We start from the raw sequence: 25,131 nt of genomic DNA on the forward strand, positions 1-25,131 counted from the left end.
AGATTTTAAGAAAATCGATCACATACAGATAGACAGCTTTTGGCGACTTTGTTTTATGATATGTATAGATAATGTTATTTATTTATTTAATGCTCGACATCTGCTTTTTTACATTTAATTACGAGACAGCTTACCGTTCGCCTGATGGTTAGCGATACATCCATAACAGTAGAAACACCATCCAACACCATGAATTACGAAGTATTGTTAGGTATTCCACTGTGCTTGCCATCCTGAGACGTGTGATGTAAAGTCTCATTATGTCCGGTAGTTACACTGGCTATAATATCCTTCAAACTGGAACACAAGAGTGCTGCTGCTTGGTGGCAAAAATAGACATTGCGGTGGTACCTACCCAGGTGGACTCTTACATATGAGATACCACCAGTGAAAAGTATTTTCGTTTTAATTAAACATGATTCCATTTTAATATTCTATATCTCCAGAACCCGAAATGGGCCAGTTAGACAAGTTCAAGCGTCGGTTGATACGGTCGGTGGCGTGGATGCTGATCCATCAGAAGATTCCCGAAGCAGATGTCTGGAAAGAAATGAAGAAGGTTATGGGATGCGACTGCCGCCAGTTATGGTAAGTTTATAACGCGCGTATTCAAAAACTTTACTCAGGCGCGTAATAGGTAATACTCATTGACGTATATTTTATAGACACGGATGTTCATATAAACTATTTGTTCAAAATCTGAACTAAAATGGCAACAAAACCTCACTCTTATAACTTATTTATTCATTTGAACAACAAATAATTTTACTTATTTGACATATTTTTTATTCACACCCAGGTTCACAATTAGACTCGAGTTCTTATATTATGAGCGCCGCTTCGTACGCAACCACAAGCTGTCAATGTTGAAATCATACTAAAGTTAGGTGCACGGATTGCAGTACAGTTGAGTCGAACATAATGAGTGTACGAAACGCCAGATCTAGTACGTAGTACATATATATCGACGGTGCTACTCAATTTCGCTGTTAAGTTGAGACGCTTTTAAAATTAAAGTCAGTATCTTAAGATCGTCGTTATTTAATAAACATCTCATACGATATCTTAAGTTACAACATATGACGGATTTTGACAGCTGAGTTATGATAATTAAACAGCGTCGACTCAGCTGACAGGAGGCTCTCAATGACAAGTCAAATTTTGCTTATTAAATAGGCCATCTCAAATGTCTACTTAAGATTCTACTTAAAGATAACACTAGTTTATTGATAAGGCTCTTATAGCTAGTAGATTAGCTAGGCTAGGGCTTATGTCCTCACCGGTGAGAATCGCAACGCATTATCCTTTTATTTCCCCATACCTGCTAAGCGAAGCTTGTTACTTTGTTTTACCTTATTCCTTGTATTCCTTATTATTGAAGTCTCTAATTTAAAATATATGTCGAATTACCGTCTCCTCGGACATTTGTAATATTAGTAAGGTAATTATTAATCAAAGCGGCGATAGCCTAGTTGGGTATGGAACGGACTGCGGAGATGAAATCCGTTGGTTCTTAACCCAAGGGCACACACCTCTGATATTTCTAAAATTATATGTATCTTATTTGTGAATTTTCGTTTGCTTTAACGGTGAATGAAAGAATCGTGAGGAAATTTATTAGTTATTTCTATAATTCCAACAGGGAGCACATGAAGTCTCTCACACAGAAAAAATTGAGGCGTTTACTGGTAGCTGAAGATAAGTTCACCTGCATACCAGATATAGCTCGCATGTCGCTCACAGACTGGCAGTTGTACGACCAGGTGCTGGTACATGAGGACCTGGACGTTATAGGATTGGTGAGTTGGTTTATTATAAACAGGTTTAATATAAATATTTGGAAACTTGTACTTGGCCAGCATTCTACATGCATAAGCCAGGTGTAAGATCGAAATAGTTTAAGTGTTAGAGCAGGCCTCTGGAAACCTGTATTTGGCCTGAGCCCTACCAGGCTAGGTGGACTAAGGCCGAAACAATTTTAGTGGTAGAGGATGCCCGTGCAAGTTAGTATGGTATACTAAAATGCTTGTATTATTCTTCATTCATATATCTGCTGAATGCCACGGTGGTGTACAGTGCGGAAGATCTGGGTTCGAATTCCGGGATCAGCCAAAAATTATTGTGACTATTTTTCCATCTTAAAAATTATTCAGCCGCAGTTCTAAGTTAGTAAGTCGGCGAGGTGATACCTCAGTGCCTCGGAAAGCACGTAAAGCCGTTGGTCCTGCACCTGACCTTTCTCCGGTCATGTTGGATTGCCGTCTCACTGGACTATGTGAGTGAAGGAACAGAGAGTGCACCTGTGTATTGCGCACGCACTTGTGCACTATAATATCTCCTTCGTGCCTGGCTGATCTCCGCCGATATTGGCCGGCGACGCCAAAATTTGGCTAGGAGAGTTTCCTTCAATATCTATCTGCTGAATCAAGTACAATTTATCCAATTGAAAACCATCAATACTTCATAAGACTAAAGGCCTTTCCGACCACCTTCAGACTGCAACGCTGCAGGCGCACTAGCGTTATTATAGGCTATATTCAAACCGAATTCAGTATTGAACCTAGCACACCAAGGTTCACAGCTACAGCACGCTACAGCTAAACCAATGAGGCGATTAATGAATATGTTTGTAACCAGCACACAATGGACCCCTACAAGCCTGACAATAAGGTTCTGATAGACCTGTTCGGGCTGGTGCAGCGATTCGATGTAGAGACGAAGTCGGGTGAGGAGTTGGCCGACGCGTGGACAGCGGCCACTGTTTATTATAATACACAGTAAGTTTTACGATAAGTATAAGTATTATATAAAGTCGCAGGTCCACTTCCGAAATACACACCTCTGTTCCAAGACTGGTGTGGGTGCCCAGCGTTGGGTTACCACCCAATCGAAGCCGCGAGGTCATCTAGTTAAAATATATAGACCAAATAAAAATCTCTTGACGGTAGTGACGTCACGGCTTCGACAGACGGCCTCGCGCCCAATCATTTTATTGCGGTCGAAAAAAGTGTGATATCTTCGTAATTTTTTATGTTAATCAGAAAGTAAATCACCATGATTTATAAAGAATCACCATGATTTATGCGATTTTATAAAAACAAAATAAAAAAATTCAATCTCCTCATTCATATACTAACCTTCACCTGCTTAGTGGTATTTTCGTAGGGTGTGGAGGTACATATAAAATATCGGAACCTCTCCCCCGTCCGACACCCCATGATTGCAAACAATACACCCATTTAAAATAAACTAAATAGATCCTTTGAAAAAGAAACAACGTTTCCCGCCAATTTTATACTTAAACTATCGCATAAAATATAAACAAATTAGCTCATATCGTGCCTATATTCCAGAGGACATCAGTGCTCCCCCATGCTGCTTCAGAAGCGATGGTATCAGCTAAAATTTGAGACTCGTCGCCGGTTTTACGAATACTGGCACTCGTACCGCGGCAACGAGAAGATGTTGACCAAAGCCGAGCAGTACCGACCCACAATATTACAAAGGACTATGGCTAGACGGTAGGTGTTCAATAGGGTTGCCACATTATAATAAAGTATTGTACGTAATTTCGTGTAAAAGGGTAGTTGACATGTTTTTTTAAAATACATTTACAACACATTATTTACATCAACAATGTATTTCATCCAAAATCAATCGGAAAAAGAATTTTAAAAATCCACGCAGTTATAAATAAGTTATAAGCTTTGAAATTTGGTGGACAGGGAAGCTGTCAAATTACAGTAATATTGAAATGTGACATCACCGAATGCCACCGGCCATAAACCTGCGTGAGTGAGAAAAGGACAGCACGACAACCCCACCACGCCTCCACTTTTGCTCACAATATTTAAATTTGAATGAATAACTGCTTCATTTTTCATATTTTTTTCTGTTACATATAAAATAATAAACTAAATCAATCATAGGAAACTATCCCATTGTATATACTTTATGAGGGCAATAAAGTAAAAGAATGCCTTTGGCATGATTTGATTTTTCTGAGATTGTTCGTTAGAATTTTTACGTAAAACAACAGCAACTAATGCTATAGAAATGGGAGCAAGTATTAAATAATTGTGACATTTAAATTGTATGCATTAATTTCATTTTGGAATAGATAACCTCCTCCTTTTCAGTCGGTTAAAAATATTATTCATTTCCCAACAAAGATTGTCTGATAGTACATTTAAAAAACAAGTGTAGAACATGAAATGAGTTGGGCTGGATTAATTCTATTTACATTACCTAAAATCTGACTGTATTTTGTCCAGCTCTGTAAATTTATAAAGGGCTGGATAAAATACATACTTATCAGTAGCGTAGCTTGCCAAAGAGGGGTCCTATATCTTTTGTTGGGGGCTTCAGGGCAGTGCGAACTTTGGGCGCCTACTTAGTTTAATGTAGGTATGGGTCAAGAGGTACCCCAAAGCTCGGAGGCCCCGTAGCACTAATACGGCTGATACGGCGGCAGCTACGCCCTTGGTACTTACGTAAAATCCTTTTTTTTTAACATCTGTACGGATAATGGTTATCACTCTCGATGCCTTCACAACTAATGTAATTAGAATGGTTAAGAAGTTGCTAAGCGACACAGCGAGGTATTTACGGTGTATTTATTTACAATTTCCAGATTTCCAGAGATCATAATTGAAAAGTTTCCAGATTGGGAAACTAGTATTGAAGAAAGTCGCATCATTCTACCCGCCGATTTTGTGAGTATTTTTATACGAACTAGCAATATTAAAATAGCATACCTGATGAGTGATTGGACTATCATTTGATGGTCATGATCATGGGATGGGATTGCCCGGTAGGCAGCAAGAGGCGGATGCTGCTTACCATCAGGCGGACCGCTTGCTCGTTCGCTTACAAAGCAGTAGCGTAGCTTGCCATATAGGGGCCTAATATCTATATTTGTTGAGGGCTCTTCAGGGCAGTGCGAACTTTTGAGTGCCCGCTTAGTTTAATGTATGCATGGGCCAAGAGGGACCCCAAAGCTCGGAGGCCTAGTATAACTAATACGGCTGATAGAGCGGTAGCTACACCCCTGATACAAAGGCATTAAAAAAATGGTAAATGGTCACCTGTCATCCGCATATCGACGGGTGTAAACCAAATTGACTTAAGCTACACATACTCCAGTCCACTTATATCCCCCATAATATTATTATAATCAATTATAATATTCATTTCACGATATAAGTAATTATTGTCGTACAACTCCCAATATTCTCGCTATATTATTTTACAAAGACATTTCATATTCAAACGACTATTAGAAGCATACACATTGCAATAATTGAAATATTACTGCCTCATTTTTTTAACAAATTTTTAAGCAGTTCTCGCAGGAGTGCTTTTTTTGTATTAACCATTACATAATATATAGAATAATGTACAAAATCAAACATAGGACCGTGCCCTATTAGCTTGATCTCCGACACATTTATGTGACGATTAGCATTAACTCAGCAGTTGTTAAAAAGGCCCTTAATATTTAAGAATGGTGCTGCTATAGTAGGCACGTTTCCTAGTCCTCAAGATACTTCGATGAGTAATTATAAAAATTAAATGACGTCGTCGACGTCCCGACGTTTTGAAGACTGCAGCCTTCATGGTCACGTGGGGGACGTCGGGAGAAAAGTAAAATATTAAAACCGCGATAAAATCCGAGAAGTAGTTTAATTTTAATGTCTTACATTCGCGGAAACAAGAAATCATTAGACGAATTATAATTTTTAATTATAAAAGGTATTTTTTATTTACAGGAACGCAGAAAGAATATTAAAGTTTTACCACAACCTAATGCCGGTAAGTAAAGTACATACTTATATAAAAAAAATACAGGGATTATGACCCCTATCGTATCATGGGGCGTATATTATATTTATTAATATAATAAATTGTTTCGTTATATTTCAGAAAATTCACCAGACATAATCGTCCTGGAACCAAACATAGAAACAGTAGATTTGCTGCAGGACTCTGATTCGGACGAAGAAAACGGCCAAGAGGATACTGATGTTAACAATGATAAAGATGATAACAATCCAGTCACAGAGGTAAAAGTTAAAGTTGAACCAGAAGATTCCGATGTAGATTACACAGAAAACGAGGAACCGAAAAAAACTGACTTAGCTATGGCGGGTGTGGTTGCCGAAGAAACACTTTTCGATAACATCGATGATGATGATATCATTGAATTGACAGCAGAGGAAGACAGTATAAAAACGATTGCCAGCAGCTTTGAAGACGGAATCATCAATGACGAATGTACTGCCGAAGAAAATACTGATACAGATGGGTCATTTATTCCAAAAATAACGAACGTTTTCGGCAACGTTAATATGACAGACGAGACATTGTCACTCATAGATAATTTAACAAAGACCGCCCCATGGCCTGCGAATGTATCTGAAAGTAATGAAGAAAATAATGATGATGCATCAAATAAAGCGAAAGAAGTCAGCGATGGGCCAGTGTGCTTGGCCATTGATATTGAAGATCCTATCGTTGACTCCGATGATAAGGTTGAAGTAATCAATGGAAATGTTTTAAAAGAAACACTTATTACGGACGTATCTCCTATTATATTAAACACAGTATCTCTCAAACTAGATAGCGAAGCAGATGCAGTACTATCTAGAATACCTGAAAATGTTAAATCAGTAAAGAAGGACACAAACAAAACTGATAATGTAGACGTTAGAACACTACAATTCGGTAATATAGATCTGTCGACATTTGGGGAGATTTCGGAGGATGTCAACTTTGCTGACGATGGAATTGAACTCGTTGATGATGGCGTGGCGGATATTGATCAGTCTATATTTAAAATTAAAGATGGTACGTGTAAATATTTATTGCAGTCTTTTCATGAAATATATACTAACAGCTGAAGTGTTAGTTATAATCGTTATTATAATACTAGCGTCGTAATTTAGGCTTAATATAAATTTTAATATTATACCAGAGAATTTCTCTATAGGAATTTTGAGGGGGTGTGAAGTCTATCAATCCGCATTAGGCTAGCGTGGTGGACTAACGCCTAATCCCTCTCGGTAGTAGAGTAGGCCTGTACCCAGCAGTTGGACTGTATAAAATACAGGACTGATATATATTATTCATACATTTTAATACGTATATTTTTCATTACAGGAGATAATAGCGGGGTAACTGAGAATAGCGATGTCACTAGAAATTCCAACGAGAGTCAAGAATTCAAATTGGATGAGAAACTATTTTTAGATCCAGTAGTTTATACAAAGAAATTAAACGACATGTGCATATTGAAGAATAAAGATGTTAATACAATAAATGTTAAAACATTATTAAATAAAATAATACTTGAAAGTAAACCGATAAGCGACAGAAGTGTAGACGCTGAAAAGAAGCGAATTGAGAGACAGAGAATATCACCATCTAGTTACATGTTACAGAAACCAAAAAATCGTAAGTACAATCCAATACAATTGTGTAAGAATCCAGATTTCAATACAAGATTAAAAAGGTTGACTGCTGGATTTCTTAGTTCTTGGCAAAACAGGACTCTACTCAAAGCTTGCAAGCCACTTACCATAGATTTAACAAAGGCTTTTGAATCGAAGTTAATTAACAATACAATATATTTGAAAAAACCTGATAATAATCGTATAATTGAAATTGATGAGGATGAAATAAAAACAACATCTGTAATGCCATCCATAATACCGATCCAAACTTTGATTGATAGTACTAGGTTGGACGATGTTTTAAAGTTAAAAAGTGGATATAGCTCTGATTCAAATTCAGAATCTGAGGCTACTGTTGTAGAAAGGGACAAAGTGATCCACCCTCCGGATATAACGAAAGTTAGGCGAATAAACCAACCATTAGTAACTGCAGAAGTCAAACCTATTCAAACTGAAAATATAAGTAATAGTTTAAACTCAAATGACGTGAATATGAAAACCGAACCTGACGTTAGCACAAATGAAGATAATTTAAATGCCCAGACCTCAAAATCTGAAGTAGCTAAAGAAAGTGAGGAAGAGAACACAAGCACAGTAGGGCAAAAAGCAAGTCTTTTAGCTAAAATGTTAGTAGCTCCAGCTCCGAGTCCAGTGTTTAAGAAACCAATTGAAAATACATTGAATAATAGACAAAATTCGGTAACGACTGAACTAAACAGACAAAAGAACCAAAAAAAGGCTGCCACGGGTCCAGTCAAGGGAGTCCGGCCATGGAGGCCATCAAGGCCTTCGTGGATTAAAGCTTTTCCCTATCTGGAAGTGAAACATGATGATTTTCTCCTCACAATAGATACTCTTCATAAAATGTTGCATCTGTTTCATGGGAAAAATAATAAACAATCATATTCAAAGTTAAAGAACAAGCAGAAAAAAAAGGTTGAAAAGAAGAAAGATACGAAACCACCTCAGAAAGAGAAAAAGTAAGCCAAAGGAGTCAAACGAACCTTCGAAAGAAAAACAGACTTCTAAGAAAGCGCCTCGTCGTGTAGTAACAAAGGTAGTTTATGGAAATTCGCTTTGCTGTTGGGCGCGGGAACAAATTGCCATCCATAATAATGAAACTCGTAAACGTAGAAGGGTGCACGCATGTTTGAATGCTGATAGCTGTAAGTGTTGTTGTAAGGATGATCTAGAAAAATTGATTGCTGTTGACAAAATACGCCCAGACCTTATAGTTCCAGTAACACGTTGGCCGAACTCTGTGCCGCAAAAGGATGATTTACAAAATAATGTACCAGATAATACTCTGTCACAAGCAGAGCATTCACAGGACACGAATGTGCCGACCATTGCCGGCGTTTATTCTCTTAATTCAAGTGCAATTGCAACAAGTGCAGTGCAAGAAGAAATCTCTTTAAATCCTAACACTAGTTTTGCGTCACCAGAGTTGATTAATGAGGTTATTGACCAATCGCTAACTTCACAAAAACCAGATGATGAAAGTATAGATCTAAACATTCCAATTTATGACGAAACTCTTTTAGTCAAGCCTAAAGTAATGCCTAAAATTATTGTATCACCCACAAAGAATAATTACTTAGAATTAGGTATACCAATTCAAGATGTAAGTCGAGTAACAAAATCTTTAATGAGTTTGGGAGCAACTTCTGCAGTTGAACACCATAAACTAAATATACCAATAATTGATGAAACGCAATTAAGTAAAACGTTACTCAAACCCCAAACGACGGCGGCACCTGTGACGCCCGTGGCGCCTGTGACGTCTGTAGGGAATAATTTAAACATACCAATCCGCGACGATACCAAATTGGTAAAACCAGTAATTACAGAGGTTATTGAAGATGACGATGTTGTAGATGTTACTATTAAAATTACCAAAAAACCAACACCCTTATTAGAAACCTATAAGGGACCAGCTAAATTAGGAAAGGAAGATAAAAAGCCAAAATGTACATGTTCAATGAAGAAAACTCTCAATCAAAGGTATAGCAAACCAATTGTGATTGACAATATAGACAAACCCATTGTACAAAAAAATGACGACGTAAAAGTTACTGCCGAATCAAGTAATAAGGACAAAGTATTAATTTTAAATAGTAAACAAATGATGAAGATTCCTGTTGGATGTCCTATTTTTTTGGGCACTAATAAAATTCTTTTGACTGACATCAAGTTTCCGAGTTCAATGGAAGAATCAAGCCAAAGCCAAACTAGAAATCCAATTCCGCAATATCCCGCACCTTCTCTACCGTTACCACAAGGAGTTCAGTTAGTGCTACCCCATACTGGCCAATTAACTTACATCATGAAATCCGGATTTGAGCTTAGTCCTGAAGATAAAGCCAGGATGCCGGCACTTTTACAAACAGTTCAAATGCAAATGAATTCAGCAGGGATCACTTCAACGACAGCAGCAACTACGACCGACGGAATTTCAAATGAGGTAGTTGATATATCTGACGATGAAATGTCGTCGACGCCAAAAAATGACAATAATGTTATTTCGACCCCTGCTGCCACATGCGATGAACAAAATAATGGAAACGATAGCAGCCTAAATTCGAGTCTAGAAGAAATAGAAATATCCCAAACCAACACGCTAGTAGAAGAAATATCATCAAATAAAGTTAATGATAATGTACTAACTTCACAAATTCTTCAGAATATCATTCAACTTCCTAGTGATAATAAAGAATGTTCTAAAGATACCTTAAATGTCTCTAATAAAGTCGTAGAACAACCAAATAAAGAAAGTATGGTAAACCCATCTATTAATTCCACGGGTACGGTTCCACTTTTAGATACACGAACTGTCATTGACGCTAATGTAAATAGCGAAGTTAAAAAATCAAGTAGTTATGATAATGTAAATGAAAAAAACGAAAGGGCACCAAGTGCCAAGAAAACAATACTTTCAGATTTAATGGAAATGTCTGGCATATCAGCAGAGGACGCGTTGCCTGTACAAGTGTCTCCTGCGAAAAATGAATGTATCCCTCCACTACATCCGTATATTCCTGGTCCATCGACAAGTTTACCGTCGCCAGATAACACATTACAACTTACCCACGAATTAAATACAGTATCATCATTCGCGCAGCTAAAGTACGCATATCATAACAATGGGAAGTTCTATAAACTAGATTTTGATACTGGCATAGTAGTGCCGATAAACGTTTGTTTAAAGAAAAAACCGCAAAGCTCTACTACCAGTGAGATTCCTATAGCACCTAAAGAAACTATTGATCTTACTGAAGATGTTGAGTTTTCTGCTGTAAATGATGATACTGAAAAACCGGCTGACGTAAGAGAAGTACCAACTAATAGCCCGTTGGTAAAGTTGTTGAAGTCAAAAATGCATAACGTAAGACCCGTAACGATGTTCAGGACCTTGCAAAGGCCACGAATACTGAAGCAAGTTGACAAGAACAATTTGCCCAATAATCTACAAATTATTAAAACACCTCTCGGCCGCTCGAGGGAGGTACGATTGGCATATATGTCTCCAACAAAACCAAATGTAGAGAACAATGCTCCACATGTTAAGCAAAAAAGAAAATATACACCGGAGGCGACCATAAACTTGAGTCCGAGCGAATCGTCAGACGATGAGCCTCTTATTAAAAAAGTTAAACGAAAACGAGCACAAGAAGCGGAACCTAAATCTAATTTTGTCTTTAATTTAAACAAGGAATTAGACAAACATCCTAATATAGCAAGAAATTTGAGTAAAGGTCCTGAAGATGACCCGACAGCCCTCGTTGAAGATGATATTAGACTATTTGAAGACCCGCCAAGTGAACCATTCCTAATGGAGGATAACGATCTTATCCCTGACGATGCCGGTGAAGAAGATTGCATTTTAGGTGTTTGACCGGCACGTCCTCGGTTTATTAGAATGGTTTTTAATTTTTAGCCATTCTGGAAAAATATCATTATAATTATGGACGCAAATTTTCCTGATGATCAAATTCATATGACTGGTGGCAGTCCGGCGGAAAATTCCCTTTTACCAAAAGCGACGAAGTATTTATTACTTAGTTTTATTTAAGTACCTTTTTACCGTGATGACGTGTTAATGTTTTACACGAATAGACTATATTTCGCTTTCTTCGCATTTTATAATAAATGAAGCATAATGATATAACTGTTAAACTAATAATTCACTTACATGTACTATATAGACTCGTGTACCTATAATAGAAATAGTGTTAAAATTGTCAGTAATTGAGTTTCAGTGTCAATTATTGGCTTAAGACGGTGTCCCCATCAAAACGGCTCGCTCACCGTATTTTTAGAAGCTATCTATTCGGAATTTATCAAAGATAAAAATAACTAAACATATATATACTATGGCTACTGAGGTTGTTTAATTTTTTTACAATGTGGATATTTTTCGTTAGTTTCATGATGATAATGCCAATAAATTCATTGATTCTTGCATCTCCTTTTAATGTATAATATCATTTTAAACTTGCCACAAATCTAATAAGGAATATTTGTGTAGTTTCATATTTACTAGAAGACCTAAAATTGATTTTGTGAAGAAATATTTGTATATTTTTGCCGGCAACTCGTGTCGTAAATGTACATGGATCGAATGTGGCCGTTTGCTCGAATGAGGCCTTTATGTAAATAGTACTATTTTTATAGTTCCTTTTTTAGTCCAGTTTGAAGAAAGTCTCAAACTACGTGGCAACTGTTCTGTTCTGAATTTTGAGAACAATGGTGATAAAAGACTTAAAATAGATACGAGCTGATAATTAAAGCATTTTATGTATGAATATGTTTGACTTGTAAAGTCTGGATAATTGTAAATATGTCGATATAATGTCGTGAAGCTCAAACTAAAAGCATTTTGAGGCGTGGATAAACAGCAAAGAATGTTTTGTTATGCACTATATTTACACAGGCACCGTGAAGTCAGTGAAATTTGTGTTGCAAATAGAACATATTTTATATTTGGAACAGGATTTAAAAAATATATAAGTAATATTTACTTTTCCTCTTTGTTATTTACTTCATGCTGAATGTGGCTCCAACTTTTTCAATTCGGCAAAATATATGTACCTATTTTAAATCTTTTTGTTGTGCGTATAAGATACTTCGGAGTTACTTTAGCCTAGTTTTAATTACTATTGTGATCGACACTATACCTATGGTAATTATAAGTTATAATAGCTGTATTGAGAATGATCTATGATGTTTCCTGTATAAGGTTCGTTTGTATTCGTTAATTTTAATTGTTTTATATATCCATTTCTCAAACCGTATACAAGTTAATACCTAATACCATGTGACTTGTGATTTATTTGTATCTTCTGTGAAGAATCTGTAACTTAAGAATAAAAAAGTGATATGAGTATGGTAGTTTTATTAAATTTAATTTCATACTCGGGTCCTTTGTCGGCCAGAGGTAGTCATGGATTGCGAGGCTTTAGTTTCGAATACAAGGTCTGAAAACACTTTAAAATTAGGTTTTTACGATTTTCCTATATATGACAAAGAGAAGCAACCATTTTTTACCAACAAAAAAAGAAATTGCAGTTATGTAGCTGGCCGGCTATAAAACCCAAGCCAAAACCTCACTGTAATGCTTAATAAAAGGGTGCGTTTCGACATCCGAACAATCTTATCCCATATAAGAACTGATTAATTAACTACAATCATCTCTTATGATCCTATTTTTGTCAAATTCTCCAAAATTGCATAACATGACTAAAATTAATGATTTATCGCTATAGCTATCTGGATACTTCATAAACGATATTAATCTTAATTTTCGAACCGATCACGAGAATTGACCAATGAAAATAAGTGATTTGGAAGCATATCAAAAACTTCATTCTGATTGGGATTCTGCGATCGATCTTCAGATATCAAGATTGTGTACCTACTTATTAATCTAACCCTTAATTTAAGGATCTTTAATTATCTTAATTCTTACTAGTATTATAATTGCTAAAGAATGTGAAAATGGTTGGATGTTTGTAAGAACTAAAAGAAGAAAGAGCTGAAATTTGTTACATGGAGAGACCATGTCCTCCCATGGCTCCCACGGGAATGGTATGTTGAGGCTTTTTTTTAAATAAATGGCACTGGCCTCGTACAAGTAGCTTTATAATTCGCTACAGTATTTTAGTCTAAGATGTTTTTATTACATAGATACGTTGTTCGAGCTCAATACTGGCAAGACGAAAGTAAGGTAATTGCCCGACTTGACGGCCAATGAGCGTGCGGCTTTAACGTTGTTACGTAACTGTCCATATATATATATATATATATATATATATATATATATATATATATATATATATATATATATATATATATATATATATATATATATATATATATATATATATATATATATATATATATATATATATATATCCTTTTCCAACGAATGTATGCTGCATCTTTTTATTCCTTCTTCGAGCCAATTTGTAATTATATGTACAGGTACGTGACTATAGCAAATAGTGCGCCGTTTATATGTCCTATTTTGTTAGTGTATGACGCGTCTATTTGTAAAACGTCATTGATTTTAGTAATTTTTGTAACGGTACATGCTTACTAAAAGGGCGAAGCCGCATGCAACATCGATTATAATAAAACATTACGTGGGACCTAAAAGATATTGAAAAGTGAATGAGTTACATTTCCATCTACCCGTTGATGTAGCTACCGATATTTTTTTAGACGGCAAAGACGATACTAGGGTGGGGGCCTGCCCCTGAAAATGTATAAATAAATGATGCTAATAATAATCTCATTACTACATTTATTCAACAATTATCTGATAGTAACATTAAAGTTATCAACCACAGCCTTCTCAATTTGTTTGTGGATCTCATTCACTTCCACCTGGGTGAGTGTCCGCTCCAAATGCCTGTATATTATGCTGTAGCATAGACTGTGTTTCTTTGATTTGGGATGAACAAACTTGTCTTTGAGTCTTACCTGAAATAAAAAGGGATAATTATTTTTGTACAAAATGTAGTGAACATGGTTTTACTTCAGTTCTTGTTTGTGAATTTTAAATGTTTAAATTCTAAATAACTGAGCCCTATGAGATTGAGGCATGGGTATTATTTATGGATATGTATATGTTATAATTATTTTGGTACCCGTGATAATAGAATAACCAACTATTTTACTAATATAGGATAGCTTTTTTTGCTGGTGGTGGGATATAATGTAGACCTCCCTGGATAGCGACAAGGTGTTAAAACCTGCTATAGCGGTCCACTAAAGTCACATTCTGGGATCAACCTGTGTATATCTGGTTCCAACAAGCCGGCATAATTGTGTCGACTGCCGGGGGATAATCATCTCTCGTCAGTCGATATTCTATTGGACCTAACTTTACTTATCAGGTGCAGTGGGGTCGCTTAGCCGTCCTAGTATAAAAAAAAAGATGAATTATTTAGATTAATTGATGAACTACTGCTCCATCTGTATTATATGTAACTAAATCTATGTATAGTAATATACCAACCTGCTCAATAATATCTCCGCCCACGTCTCTGACTAAGTCATAAAAGTCATTGCTTACAAATGTGTCAATGGTATAATTAGGTGGTAACCAGAATGAAATGTCATTGGCACATTGAGGGAACACAGACACTGGCTTGTACGTAATCTTAGCATTTATATCTTTGTTCTCAAACTGGGATAAGAATCCAGAATCAGTACTCCACATTAACCTTATATCTGGTATTTTATACAAAGCCATTGCTAGTCTCTCTAGCCCCAAGCCAAATGCATAAGCAATTGTGTTTGTAGAACCAGCATTGGTCAATATTTCGTTCCGTACTATCCCGCAGCCAAGAATTTCCATCCACTTATTTTCATAATAAATTTCTAATTCCCATGATGGGTGCGTAAATGGGAAATATTCATCCACCCATCTATGTTTAATGTCTTTCCCAAATAACACTTTTACTAGACCTAACAGATGGTTTTTTAACTGCACTTCCATTAATTTCGCAGCTTCTAATGTGTGACAACTTTGTTTCATAGGATCATTTATGGAATTAATAAAACCCTGTGGATTCTTTGGATCAAATGTTGGTTCAAATATTTCTAAATCAGGTTTGTCATGAAATAATTCATCTTTCCGCTGTGATCGTACTGCATCCACCTGAAATATGAAAAAACAATGTGAAGAATTGGATTAAACATAAACAGATATCACCAACATATCAAATGATATCTTAGGTCATAGCATATGACGGATTCTGACAAATGAGTTTTGTTTATTAAAGGATGCCAAAACAACCGAGAAAAAACTCTCTAATGACAACTTAAGCTTTATTTTTTTAATAGTTCAATACATATCATATCTATTCAAAGGCAAAATTGAGATCAGACAGAAATGTTAATAAAAATCTTTTATATTCCTTAATTTTACAATAGCATACTAACCTGATGAAATATAGGAAAATGGGTTGAATCAATCTCATCTCTCCTGTAAACATCTCCGATCATTAAAAAGTTGTCTAGACCAGACTTAAGCAACTCGCTTTGATGCGCCGTCATATGCGCGCGGAGCAGCATGTCTTTATTTACATAATAACAATCCGACTTTGCTCTACTAGGATGGTCGGCGGGAATCAACAAATCATCAAAATTCTGCTTCGTAGTAACGATGGGAGATAGATTATCGTATACACTGAACGTAGGATTACCTCCATGAGTGAAAGATGAGTAGAAATAATTCACTATTCTCTGTCTAACGCTGGATAAGGGGTTGTTTCTCTGTAAATGTAAATTTCGACCCAAATATGAAATAATTTTCGGTGTCACGTTAGTATATTCATCCGAAGGGTAGTCTTTGTCTCCTATACGAACTGTTGCGACTGATTTTGGCGCTGTGCTGTATTTATGTTTTGATAAAACTATCGAATATATGCGGTTTGGTTTTAAGAATAATTTTGTCATGATTTATAACTTCTTTTAGTACTTTTTCTCCTTCATGCAGTTAATATATAAATGTTAATATTTTGCCATGTACACTATTTTATATTTGCTGTAGTTTCTTAGAATATTCGTATTTTTTCAGGTTATTTTTTACTGCAAATATATTTTTTGTTCGACAGTGTGACAGATCACAGCTGATTTTCTCAAGGTAGGATAGTTTGTTTTATTTTTGCTTCGTGTATAATAAGATATTATCGTAATTTATTTACGTAAGTATATTTATAGGCTCAAGTTTATAATATGAGATTTAATTATTATTCTGAGAATCATAGATAGTCAATAAAACAAAAAAAAATCCCTAATAATAAAAAACAAATAAAAAGTATTTAAATGTATGACACCTTCCTTTGATTACTTGAAAGGAAAAATAAAACGCGTCAAAACAGTTTTACATAACCTAAAATATTCTAAAATTTGGTTATTATTAATAACTTTTATTCGTTTTCTGAATGGACTGTATATTATTGTTTATTTTTTAATCTTGTTTGGCACGTAAAACATGTTTCGTAAAAAGATTTTTTATTTGGCACAGTTGAGTGCTGTTGGATTAACTGGTTACTATTTTGGACTAAATAAAAATGCCGATGAGACCTTAATGGTGGATGGAAGGAGCCTGAGAAGCATGCCGGGGCTTCCGATCTTTGGAACAGTGTCCGCAGCAACACCGTACTCTGACACCGGAAGCGACAGCAGTAGGGTATGGACTAAGTACCACTAACTTTTTTCGTATACCTAACTAAAGGCCAATTACTACAAGCAAGTTGGGTAACTTGTACTTTATGGAATTCAGATTAATGAAATAGAAAAGTACCTAGGTACCTCATTCATAGAAACTCTGCAAAAATAATTGTTAAGCAAAAAAAGTTTTTTACCCATCCATACATCTGTAAATACAATTTTAATATGAAAGAAGAAAAAAGAATATAGTGACTTTCCATATTTATTAATTATCTAACTACATACATATAAATAAAGTCGATAATTTGTTTCAGATATCCCAAATTATGAAATATGGTTTTCCCGGTTTGGACCATGTCCGTTCCTATGATGATTACGTTCTATCTTATGACCGTCGCACTCGCGTGCCGCATTGGGTGTTCGAGCATTTAACCAAAGAGCACATCAAGAAGAATGACCAAGTAGACAGGAGTAAATGTGATTTTATGCCTGATGAAAGTATTCATCCATTTTTTAGGTAAGTAAGACTACATTTACCTATGACTTTTCTAAAATCATGTGTGTATTATTTGTGGATTTATCGTTCGCTTCAACGGTGAAGGAAAACATTGTGAGGAAACCTGCACATCTGAGAAGTTCTCTATAGGAATTTCGAAGGTGTGTGAAGTCTACCAACCCGCACTAGGCCAGCATGGTGGACTAAGGCCTAATTCCTCTCACTAGTAGAGGAGGCCCGTGCTCAGCAGTGGGCAAGTATATAATATAGGGCTGATATTATATTATTATTAAGACTACATTTTATGACTATTCATTCATACTCTGCTAGTATCAAATCTGGGGTAACTCTTCACACTTCAGGTCATTGAATAGTGACTATAAAGGATCTGGCTTCGATCGTGGTCATATGGCGGCTGCTGGCAATCACAGGCTTGCACAAAAGCATGTCGAACAAACATTTTATTTAACGAACATGGCACCTCAGGTATGAAGTTTTATTCCTTATTTCTATAGCTAGGTAATGTATTGTTGTCTAATGGGTACAATTCTACACAAATTTGGCAAGTGTTGATATTTTTATACAAGATAAAATGTTTCAAATGTTTTTGTTACTGTTAAGGTCCATTTTCATACATTTTGTTTCACCTTTAATCTGGGTAACTAAACAAGTATTGACAAGTAAAGAATTTAAATTCACGTCTAGTTAGTGATTAGTTCTCGCAGTTGAAAGAAAAACGTAAAAATAATTAATATGCATGGATATTTCGGCCTTTAAAATTTAATACGACGAAATTTTAAAGGCCGAAATATCCATAAATATGCTAATCGTTATTTTCAGGTAGGAGAAGGTTTCAACAGGCATGCGTGGAACAGGCTAGAGAAACATGTTAGAAAATTGACAAATGTATACAATAATGTGTACTGTTGTACAGGACCGCTGTATTTACCAAGGTAATTTTAATACTAACTGCATGCAGTAGAGACTAGTTTATGCAGACACCAATTATACAGATTCACTATTTTCCGGTTTGCAAATCATGCGGTGACATAGCATGGGTCCTTGCCACTTGAGGTGGACTTAAAATTTGCCATCCTAGGCGCAGGAGAGAGCAATAAGAAAAGAAAAGAAGATTTTCAACAAATAAGAGCCACATATAAATCCCCTAGCCTATGCGACAAAAAAATTTAAGGTTTATTTTTCCTCATTTATACTTATATTTATTCCAGGAAGGAATCTGATGGCAAATCTTATGTGAAATATCAAGTAATAGGCGCTAATACAGTGGCTGTCCCAACCCATTTCTACAAAGTTGTAGTCGGAGAGGCTCCAGATGGCACTCTGGACATGGAGGCTTATGTGATGCCGAATCAAAAGATACCAGATGAAACGCCAGTCTCCATGTATATGGTAAGTTTGTTATTATTAGTGTGTGTTATAGGTAAAAAAAACAAGTCTACTATTTAGTGCTTAATTGTATCTAATTAATTCGTGTGGTGTAAAGGAATTGTTGCAATTTAATTGAGGTAACAAAATGGATTATAATTGTCTGTGGAGTATTGTTTTACAGTGTTTTCTGTATTTAAAAAAAAAAATGTGCTGCAGACAAATTATTTAAATATTTAATTTCTAAAGTTCCTCTAAAAGTATCTATAATATTATGTCTTTTTTCAATTCATCAAATTTAGTTATTTCCCTTTGCACATTATTTCAAACTCAGTACAAATCTATAAATCTCTTTTTGCAGGTGCCACCAGAAACAATAGAAAAAGCAGCTGGTCTTCTATTCTTTGATAAGCTACACAGAAGTAAATTAAATAGAATAAATGGAATCTGTAAATTATGTACAGAATAAATTCTATAGAATGTTAACCATATTTTATTTAAATTAAATTGTTTTGGTTTGTGTATAAATTCAGAAAAAAGCAGTTGGTAGAAATGACATTGAATGATATAGTTAGTTAAAGACTAGACATTCGGACTAAATTTGTGCTCCAAAATGTATTACCAATTGTTAATAAGTCCCCCCCACAAAATACAAAAATCAAACGCCTAGTGTATAAAACCGGTGTATATTATAGCATAACATGAAGTTGCATTAGTGTTTACAATATATATATAGGATTTAGTTTTCTTCCTCTTCGTCTGAGGCTCCGTTCTGCTGGGGTTCTTCCTCCATGCGAGCGTCTCCCATTCCTGAAATGAATGAGTTGATATATTGTTAATGCATTACTACATATAAATAACTGCTATCTTTTGGTGTATTTTTATTAACTTGATGCAAGTATTATTCACTAAGCTAAAGAAAAATATAATAAAAAAAATAAATATTATTACTGTAGATCGAAACTAAGTAAATAACAGCTGATAATAGATTAGCTAAAAAACGTAAAACCAGCACGCAACTACAGACTATGGCTGGTCTAAATCTAGATACAAACTGTGTCAGTTGTGCGGTTAAGGCAATATCAATATCATTTGATGTACTCAGTTATGAGATGTTTATCGTCAGGTTACCCATTTCAACAACTCTTCTTTAAAAGTACTCAGTCAGCAGCAGATGTTTAATATCAGGTTGCCCATTTGCTACTTAAACATTATTTAAAATAGCAAGTACCTTGGTCCTCATCCTCCTCGGCGGAGTCTCCTGCGACCTCCGCGTTCTCGGCCTCGGCGCGCTCCATCTGCCGCGCCAGCTCGGCCTCGTCGGTGGCTGTCACCACTTTAGGCTGGTAAAGTAACATTAAATATTTCAAAAGCAATTCATATTGTCTACCAAACTCTAGTAGGTTTGGATAAGCTTATACTCGAGATGTTGCTTGCGGCATCGCCCGCGTGAAAAAATACAAAGGTCTCTAAAATACTGCAATCATTCATTGCTTTATCGGTAAGACGCCAGCGCTATTATTTAAGAATCGGAATAAAAATGTACATTAATTCTCATGGGAGCAAATTACTAGAATAAAATGTAGCCTATGTTAACACATAGGCTACATTTTATTCTTGAGAGTGAATGAGACCATGCCCTAGATAACTCTAGGGCATGGTCTCATTGTGCTAAATTTCATGAACATCCATTCAGCTATTTCTGCATTTACTTCTAACAAACATCCAAACAATTTTTTGCATTTAATTTAGATTACAGTAAGAAACCATTTTAGACTGTGTATAACATTATTTCAAGGTCAATTCGAGTAGTAAAAGCTTGGAGGCATAATAAATAAACAGTCACTTTCATACTATGAGTTAGGATACTTGGTGAGTGCTCTGGCTTCCTCTTCTTTGCATTAAAGAGAAGGAAATCCTGCTATAAGAACTTACTAATACATAAGTACTTGTGTAAGTATTAGGTACTCACCGCCATCTGCACATTAAACACACCGCCCGCGACTGTGATGGTCTCTTTGATTTTGTCGATAGCGTCTTGAAGCGCTTTCAAGCCGTCCGTCTTTTCGGGGGTTGACGTTGTCATTACTAGAAATAAATATTATTTGTATCAAAGTAGTGACGGTTAGCAGAAAAGTACTTGAGATTAGATCTCAGTCATTAAATATACTTTTAAATGGCTCAAATAGGCACAGGCACATAGGTTTCAACGAACACGGCTTAATTCGTGTTTTAAAATATACATTAGGAGAGAACTATTAGTTTGGGATGGAACAAGGATTTGATATGCAAATTTTGTATATCAAAATCTTAACAATAACATACCATACAAAGGTGGTGCAATTAAATTGATTTTGATAGGCATCTCCACGGTGGACAGCGCAAGGCCTGCCTTTAGCGCAGCGCGGACCGCGTCAATGCCCTCGTAGCCGTAGCACGCGCATTCTATGTCAGCGCGAATCTTCACTGCTTGAGAGGTGAGCTTCCTCTTGATATTGGCAAGGAGTACCTCCTTTGTGTTTTCGTCCAGTCCACACTCGTTGAGGACTGATGGGTCTCTGGAATTAGAGCATTACAATAAGTAATAATGATAAGTGTTGGAAATAAGGGTGCAAATAATGAAATGCCTACACTACTTGGATATGAACATTTTCACCTGTGCAATTTTTATTATGTCCAGTGCTCAAAGTAGTTTTTTTTGATTCCACATATTTTTCGTTGGCATTACATCACTAGTAATCATTATTCATATTTTATTTCAAATAAATAAATTGGTATTAATGTTATGTCTTATATTCAACAGTAAAAAAATCTGCAAGTTCATTAATTTTAATTCTTATTCAAGGATTTTTCTATTTTTATTGCCTTTGTAGTCAAATAAGCAAGCGGTTTGTCTGATAATAAACAGCATCGGCAACCCATGAACCAAAGCATTGCCAGAGGCACAGCCAAGCTGTTGCCTACTGAAGGCTTTTCTCTCATTGCTTATGTAGTTATTGGAATTCAGAGCATTTTATACTTTATCACTTTAGTTTATTATTTTATTTGAGTAATAGTGTAGGAGTGTCCGAAATAAATATTTATAAAACTACAGTAGAACTTGTTTCCTTATGCCAAATAAATATTTAGATACATATCATAAACTCAATATTTACTTACACAGCAGCCTGCTTAAAGAAATCATATGCTGACGCCTTTTTCTTGTACTTCTCTTCAAAATGCCAAGCGGTTCTCTTGTACAACTCCTCTAGTTGTTCCGAGTTCTCGTAGTGGAGCAGCTCGGCGACGTGGCGCAGGATCGAGTTCACTGCTTTCGCCTTAGCATACCTTTCTGTACACTTGTCAACGTCCTCGGTAGATACACGACGTTTCGACAAGTCTATGTAACCTGTAAACCAGGAGCTTTAAGATTATATGGAGCCATTGATGTATATTATATAGACACAAACGTCCATATAAACTATTCGTTCAAAATCTGAACTAAAATGGCAACCAAAGTTTCACTGTCACTTAAATAGTAAATAATTTTACTGATTTAATTAATATTTTTTATTCACATCCAAGTTTGCACTTAGACTAGCGTTTTTATATTATGAGCGCACTCCGTACACAGCTACAAGCATCAATATTGACACCGTACTAAAATCAGTTTGATTGGATAACAGTTAAATTCAGTTGAACACAGTGAATGTTCAAAATGCAAAATGTAGTATTTAGTTGTATATATCAATGTATAGAGCAGACATAAGGAAGATTGGCATACTAAAATTTTACACTCATGCTATGGTTACTCAATCTACTGTATAATAACAAAACACCTATGTAAAATACTACATATTTTTCTCCTATAGTGATTTGCATGTTTTTAATGCACACATTAACATATGTTTTACATATTTTATACATTTATATAAAAAGCGGCGATAGCCTAGTTGGGTGTGGAACAGACTACCAAGACGAATGTCCGCAGGTTCAAATCCCAAGACTCTGACTTTTCTAAAATCATGTGTGTATTCTTTGTGAATTTATCGTTCGCTTTAACGGTGAAGGAAAAAATTGTGAGGAAACCTGCACATCTGAGAAGTTCTCTATAGGAATTCTATGGTGGACTAAGGCCTAATCCCTCTCAGTAGTAGAGGAGGCCCATGCTCAGCAGTGGGCACTTATATAATACAGGGCTGATATTATTATTATATTATTATTAACATATTAGTAATAACTTTTTGAGCACTAATTCATATCATGCCCGATCTAGAACTAATTATACTGTTTAATGTTATAAGTTGTAAATAAGTTTAATGTCTGTCTGTATATTAGTTTTGAATTTATGTATAATCTTGTTTTTTTTTAACATGTGTAACATAGATAATGTTGTAACATGTGTAACATAAATAATTATGAATCATATTTTGCAATTTTTCATGGATTCAAACCTCCTGGATTAGTATGGCACCAATCATAAAAATAGGAAAATGATGCCTGGAACATACATACTTAAAAAATTGCATTGTGTCAACCTAACCATAGAATGTGATTTAATCAGAAAAAAAAAATTCTGTTAGCTTCATAGCCTTATCTTTAATCTTCTATAGCTGAGTTTTTAGTATAATAGATAATGAGAAAGTTTGCACATTTTGGAGGTTTTGAAATGAATATGAAAAATGATGTTAACATGATTCTCTTGATAATTTTGTTTAGATTTTTTTAACATGCTAATCAAATGTTGTTAGAGGCATGTTGTGAATTTAGTAGTATATTAATGATTATTTAATGTATGTGAGGTTACCATATAAAAGTCTATAAAGCAATATTAAACAACTTTTGTTAATAGACATTAACACATGGGCAAAATGCAGGCAGCAAGTATTACTATAATTTAACTGTTATAATATTTCAATATCCTTGCAATTTATTTATATTGGGGCATAGCTACAAAGTATAAATTATAAATATACAAAAAGGATGTATATACTAGTGTTAACAATGCTAAATGCAAACTCTGATAAAAGCTATGCACAACATTACAATTTCAAACCCTAAATTACAATTATAAAATTCTATAATTTTTTATAATTATTTGTTTTGCATTTTATAGTTATAAACACAGAAGCTCTCCCAATTCAAGATATTTATATACTAAAAATTATATAGTAGTCAAGACAATCAACAAAGTAATTTTTGACTGAACTTAATAAAAATTGGTCGATTGTTACAAACCTTTTTCTTTGTCCACTCTGATGACGACGACGGGCTCTGTCTTACCCACTCTGATCAGTTTGTTAATAGACCTAATACGTCTTCTGGACAACTCTGACAGCAAAATCATGCCCTCGATGTTGTTATACTCCAGGAGGTGGACATACGCGCCCATCTCGGCGATGGACCGCACGTTCACCATCACTACATCCTCCACTTCAGGATATTTCTCTTGGTAAAACCGACACGACAGTGGCATCTGCAAAATTACGTTTTATAACCTCCAAAACTTGTTGCACCAGGAATTTAGTACTAAAAATGGCATGTTTATTGTTATTAATGTTACCTTGTTATTGTATATCTATTTGAATTCAAGTTAATAACAAAAAATTACAAAAATGATGATGAAACTTTAACTTGTTCACGTTGACTTAAAAACAGGCAGACAGCTTTGCCTCTTACGTTCGGTTTCACAGAATTATATAGTTCAATATAGTTTATACACTTTGACATTTGTGTTATAGAGAACGGAACGGCACGCAAAGCGAGCGTGTCAAAAAAAAAACAATAAAATACATAAGTAATATTCACAGATACATATACTTTGGTTTTATTTTTTAATACTTATCGTATAATTTATTTGTGAATATTAGACAAAATAATGTAATTATAACAGATAATTGTATTACGTTATAGTTGCATAATAAATTAATAACAGACGATTGAGTATGTACATGAAAAAGTCTGTACAAATAGCTCACTTAATTATATCAAAGAAATAATAATTATATATTACACCTCTAGTGTCAGGAAATAAACAAACCATTCTCATAATTTGTTCAATGAAGCAGTTATGTTTAGCGCGCGTTTATCTTCCCAATTCATTATGGCCAATTAAAACATGAATGAACCTAT

At 35.2% G+C, this 25,131-nt stretch overlaps 4 protein-coding genes across 4 annotated transcripts; 2 read left to right on the plus strand and 2 right to left on the minus strand.

The window, feature by feature from the left end:
- Window positions 1–446: 446 nt before the first annotated feature.
- LOC119190311 lies at window positions 447–8,438 on the plus strand (the record flags this gene model as incomplete). The annotated part of the gene is given in 8 exon segments (XM_037441977.1): window positions 447–588; window positions 1,643–1,799; window positions 2,638–2,777; window positions 3,354–3,521; window positions 4,634–4,715; window positions 5,772–5,814; window positions 5,926–6,849; window positions 7,162–8,438. Coding segments are annotated over 8 exon segments (2,933 nt in total), but the record flags the coding sequence as incomplete, so codon positions are not given.
- A 5,801-nt stretch (window positions 8,439–14,239) lies between these two features.
- On the minus strand, window positions 14,240–16,594 carry LOC119189920 (probable phenylalanine--tRNA ligase, mitochondrial). The gene is made up of 3 exons (XM_037440739.1): window positions 15,906–16,594; window positions 14,977–15,621; window positions 14,240–14,438 (listed from the first exon to the last, which is right to left on the minus strand). Exons 1-3 carry the CDS (start codon window positions 16,419–16,421, stop codon window positions 14,271–14,273), a joined length of 1,329 nt encoding a protein of 442 aa, XP_037296636.1. The 5' UTR covers window positions 16,422–16,594; the 3' UTR covers window positions 14,240–14,270.
- A 257-nt stretch (window positions 16,595–16,851) lies between these two features.
- On the plus strand, window positions 16,852–19,489 carry LOC119190313 (endonuclease G, mitochondrial-like). Its single transcript, XM_037441987.1, has 6 exons — window positions 16,852–17,157; window positions 17,453–17,655; window positions 17,997–18,120; window positions 18,475–18,587; window positions 18,864–19,044; window positions 19,382–19,489. The coding sequence occupies exons 1-6, from the start codon at window positions 16,960–16,962 to the stop codon at window positions 19,487–19,489; spliced, it is 927 nt and encodes a 308-aa protein (XP_037297884.1). The 5' UTR covers window positions 16,852–16,959.
- A 201-nt stretch (window positions 19,490–19,690) lies between these two features.
- LOC119189923 (eukaryotic translation initiation factor 2 subunit 1-like) lies at window positions 19,691–24,712 on the minus strand. The gene is made up of 7 exons (XM_037440743.1): window positions 24,563–24,712; window positions 24,238–24,475; window positions 22,180–22,408; window positions 21,346–21,578; window positions 20,993–21,108; window positions 20,252–20,363; window positions 19,691–19,830 (listed from the first exon to the last, which is right to left on the minus strand). Exons 2-7 carry the CDS (start codon window positions 24,473–24,475, stop codon window positions 19,760–19,762), a joined length of 999 nt encoding a protein of 332 aa, XP_037296640.1. The 5' UTR covers window positions 24,563–24,712; the 3' UTR covers window positions 19,691–19,759.
- Between the last annotated feature and the right edge of the window lie 419 nt (window positions 24,713–25,131).

The sequence above is a fragment of the Manduca sexta genome, chromosome 4, assembly GCF_014839805.1.
Source record: "Manduca sexta isolate Smith_Timp_Sample1 chromosome 4, JHU_Msex_v1.0, whole genome shotgun sequence".
NCBI classification, from domain to species: Eukaryota; Metazoa; Arthropoda; class Insecta; order Lepidoptera; family Sphingidae; genus Manduca; species Manduca sexta.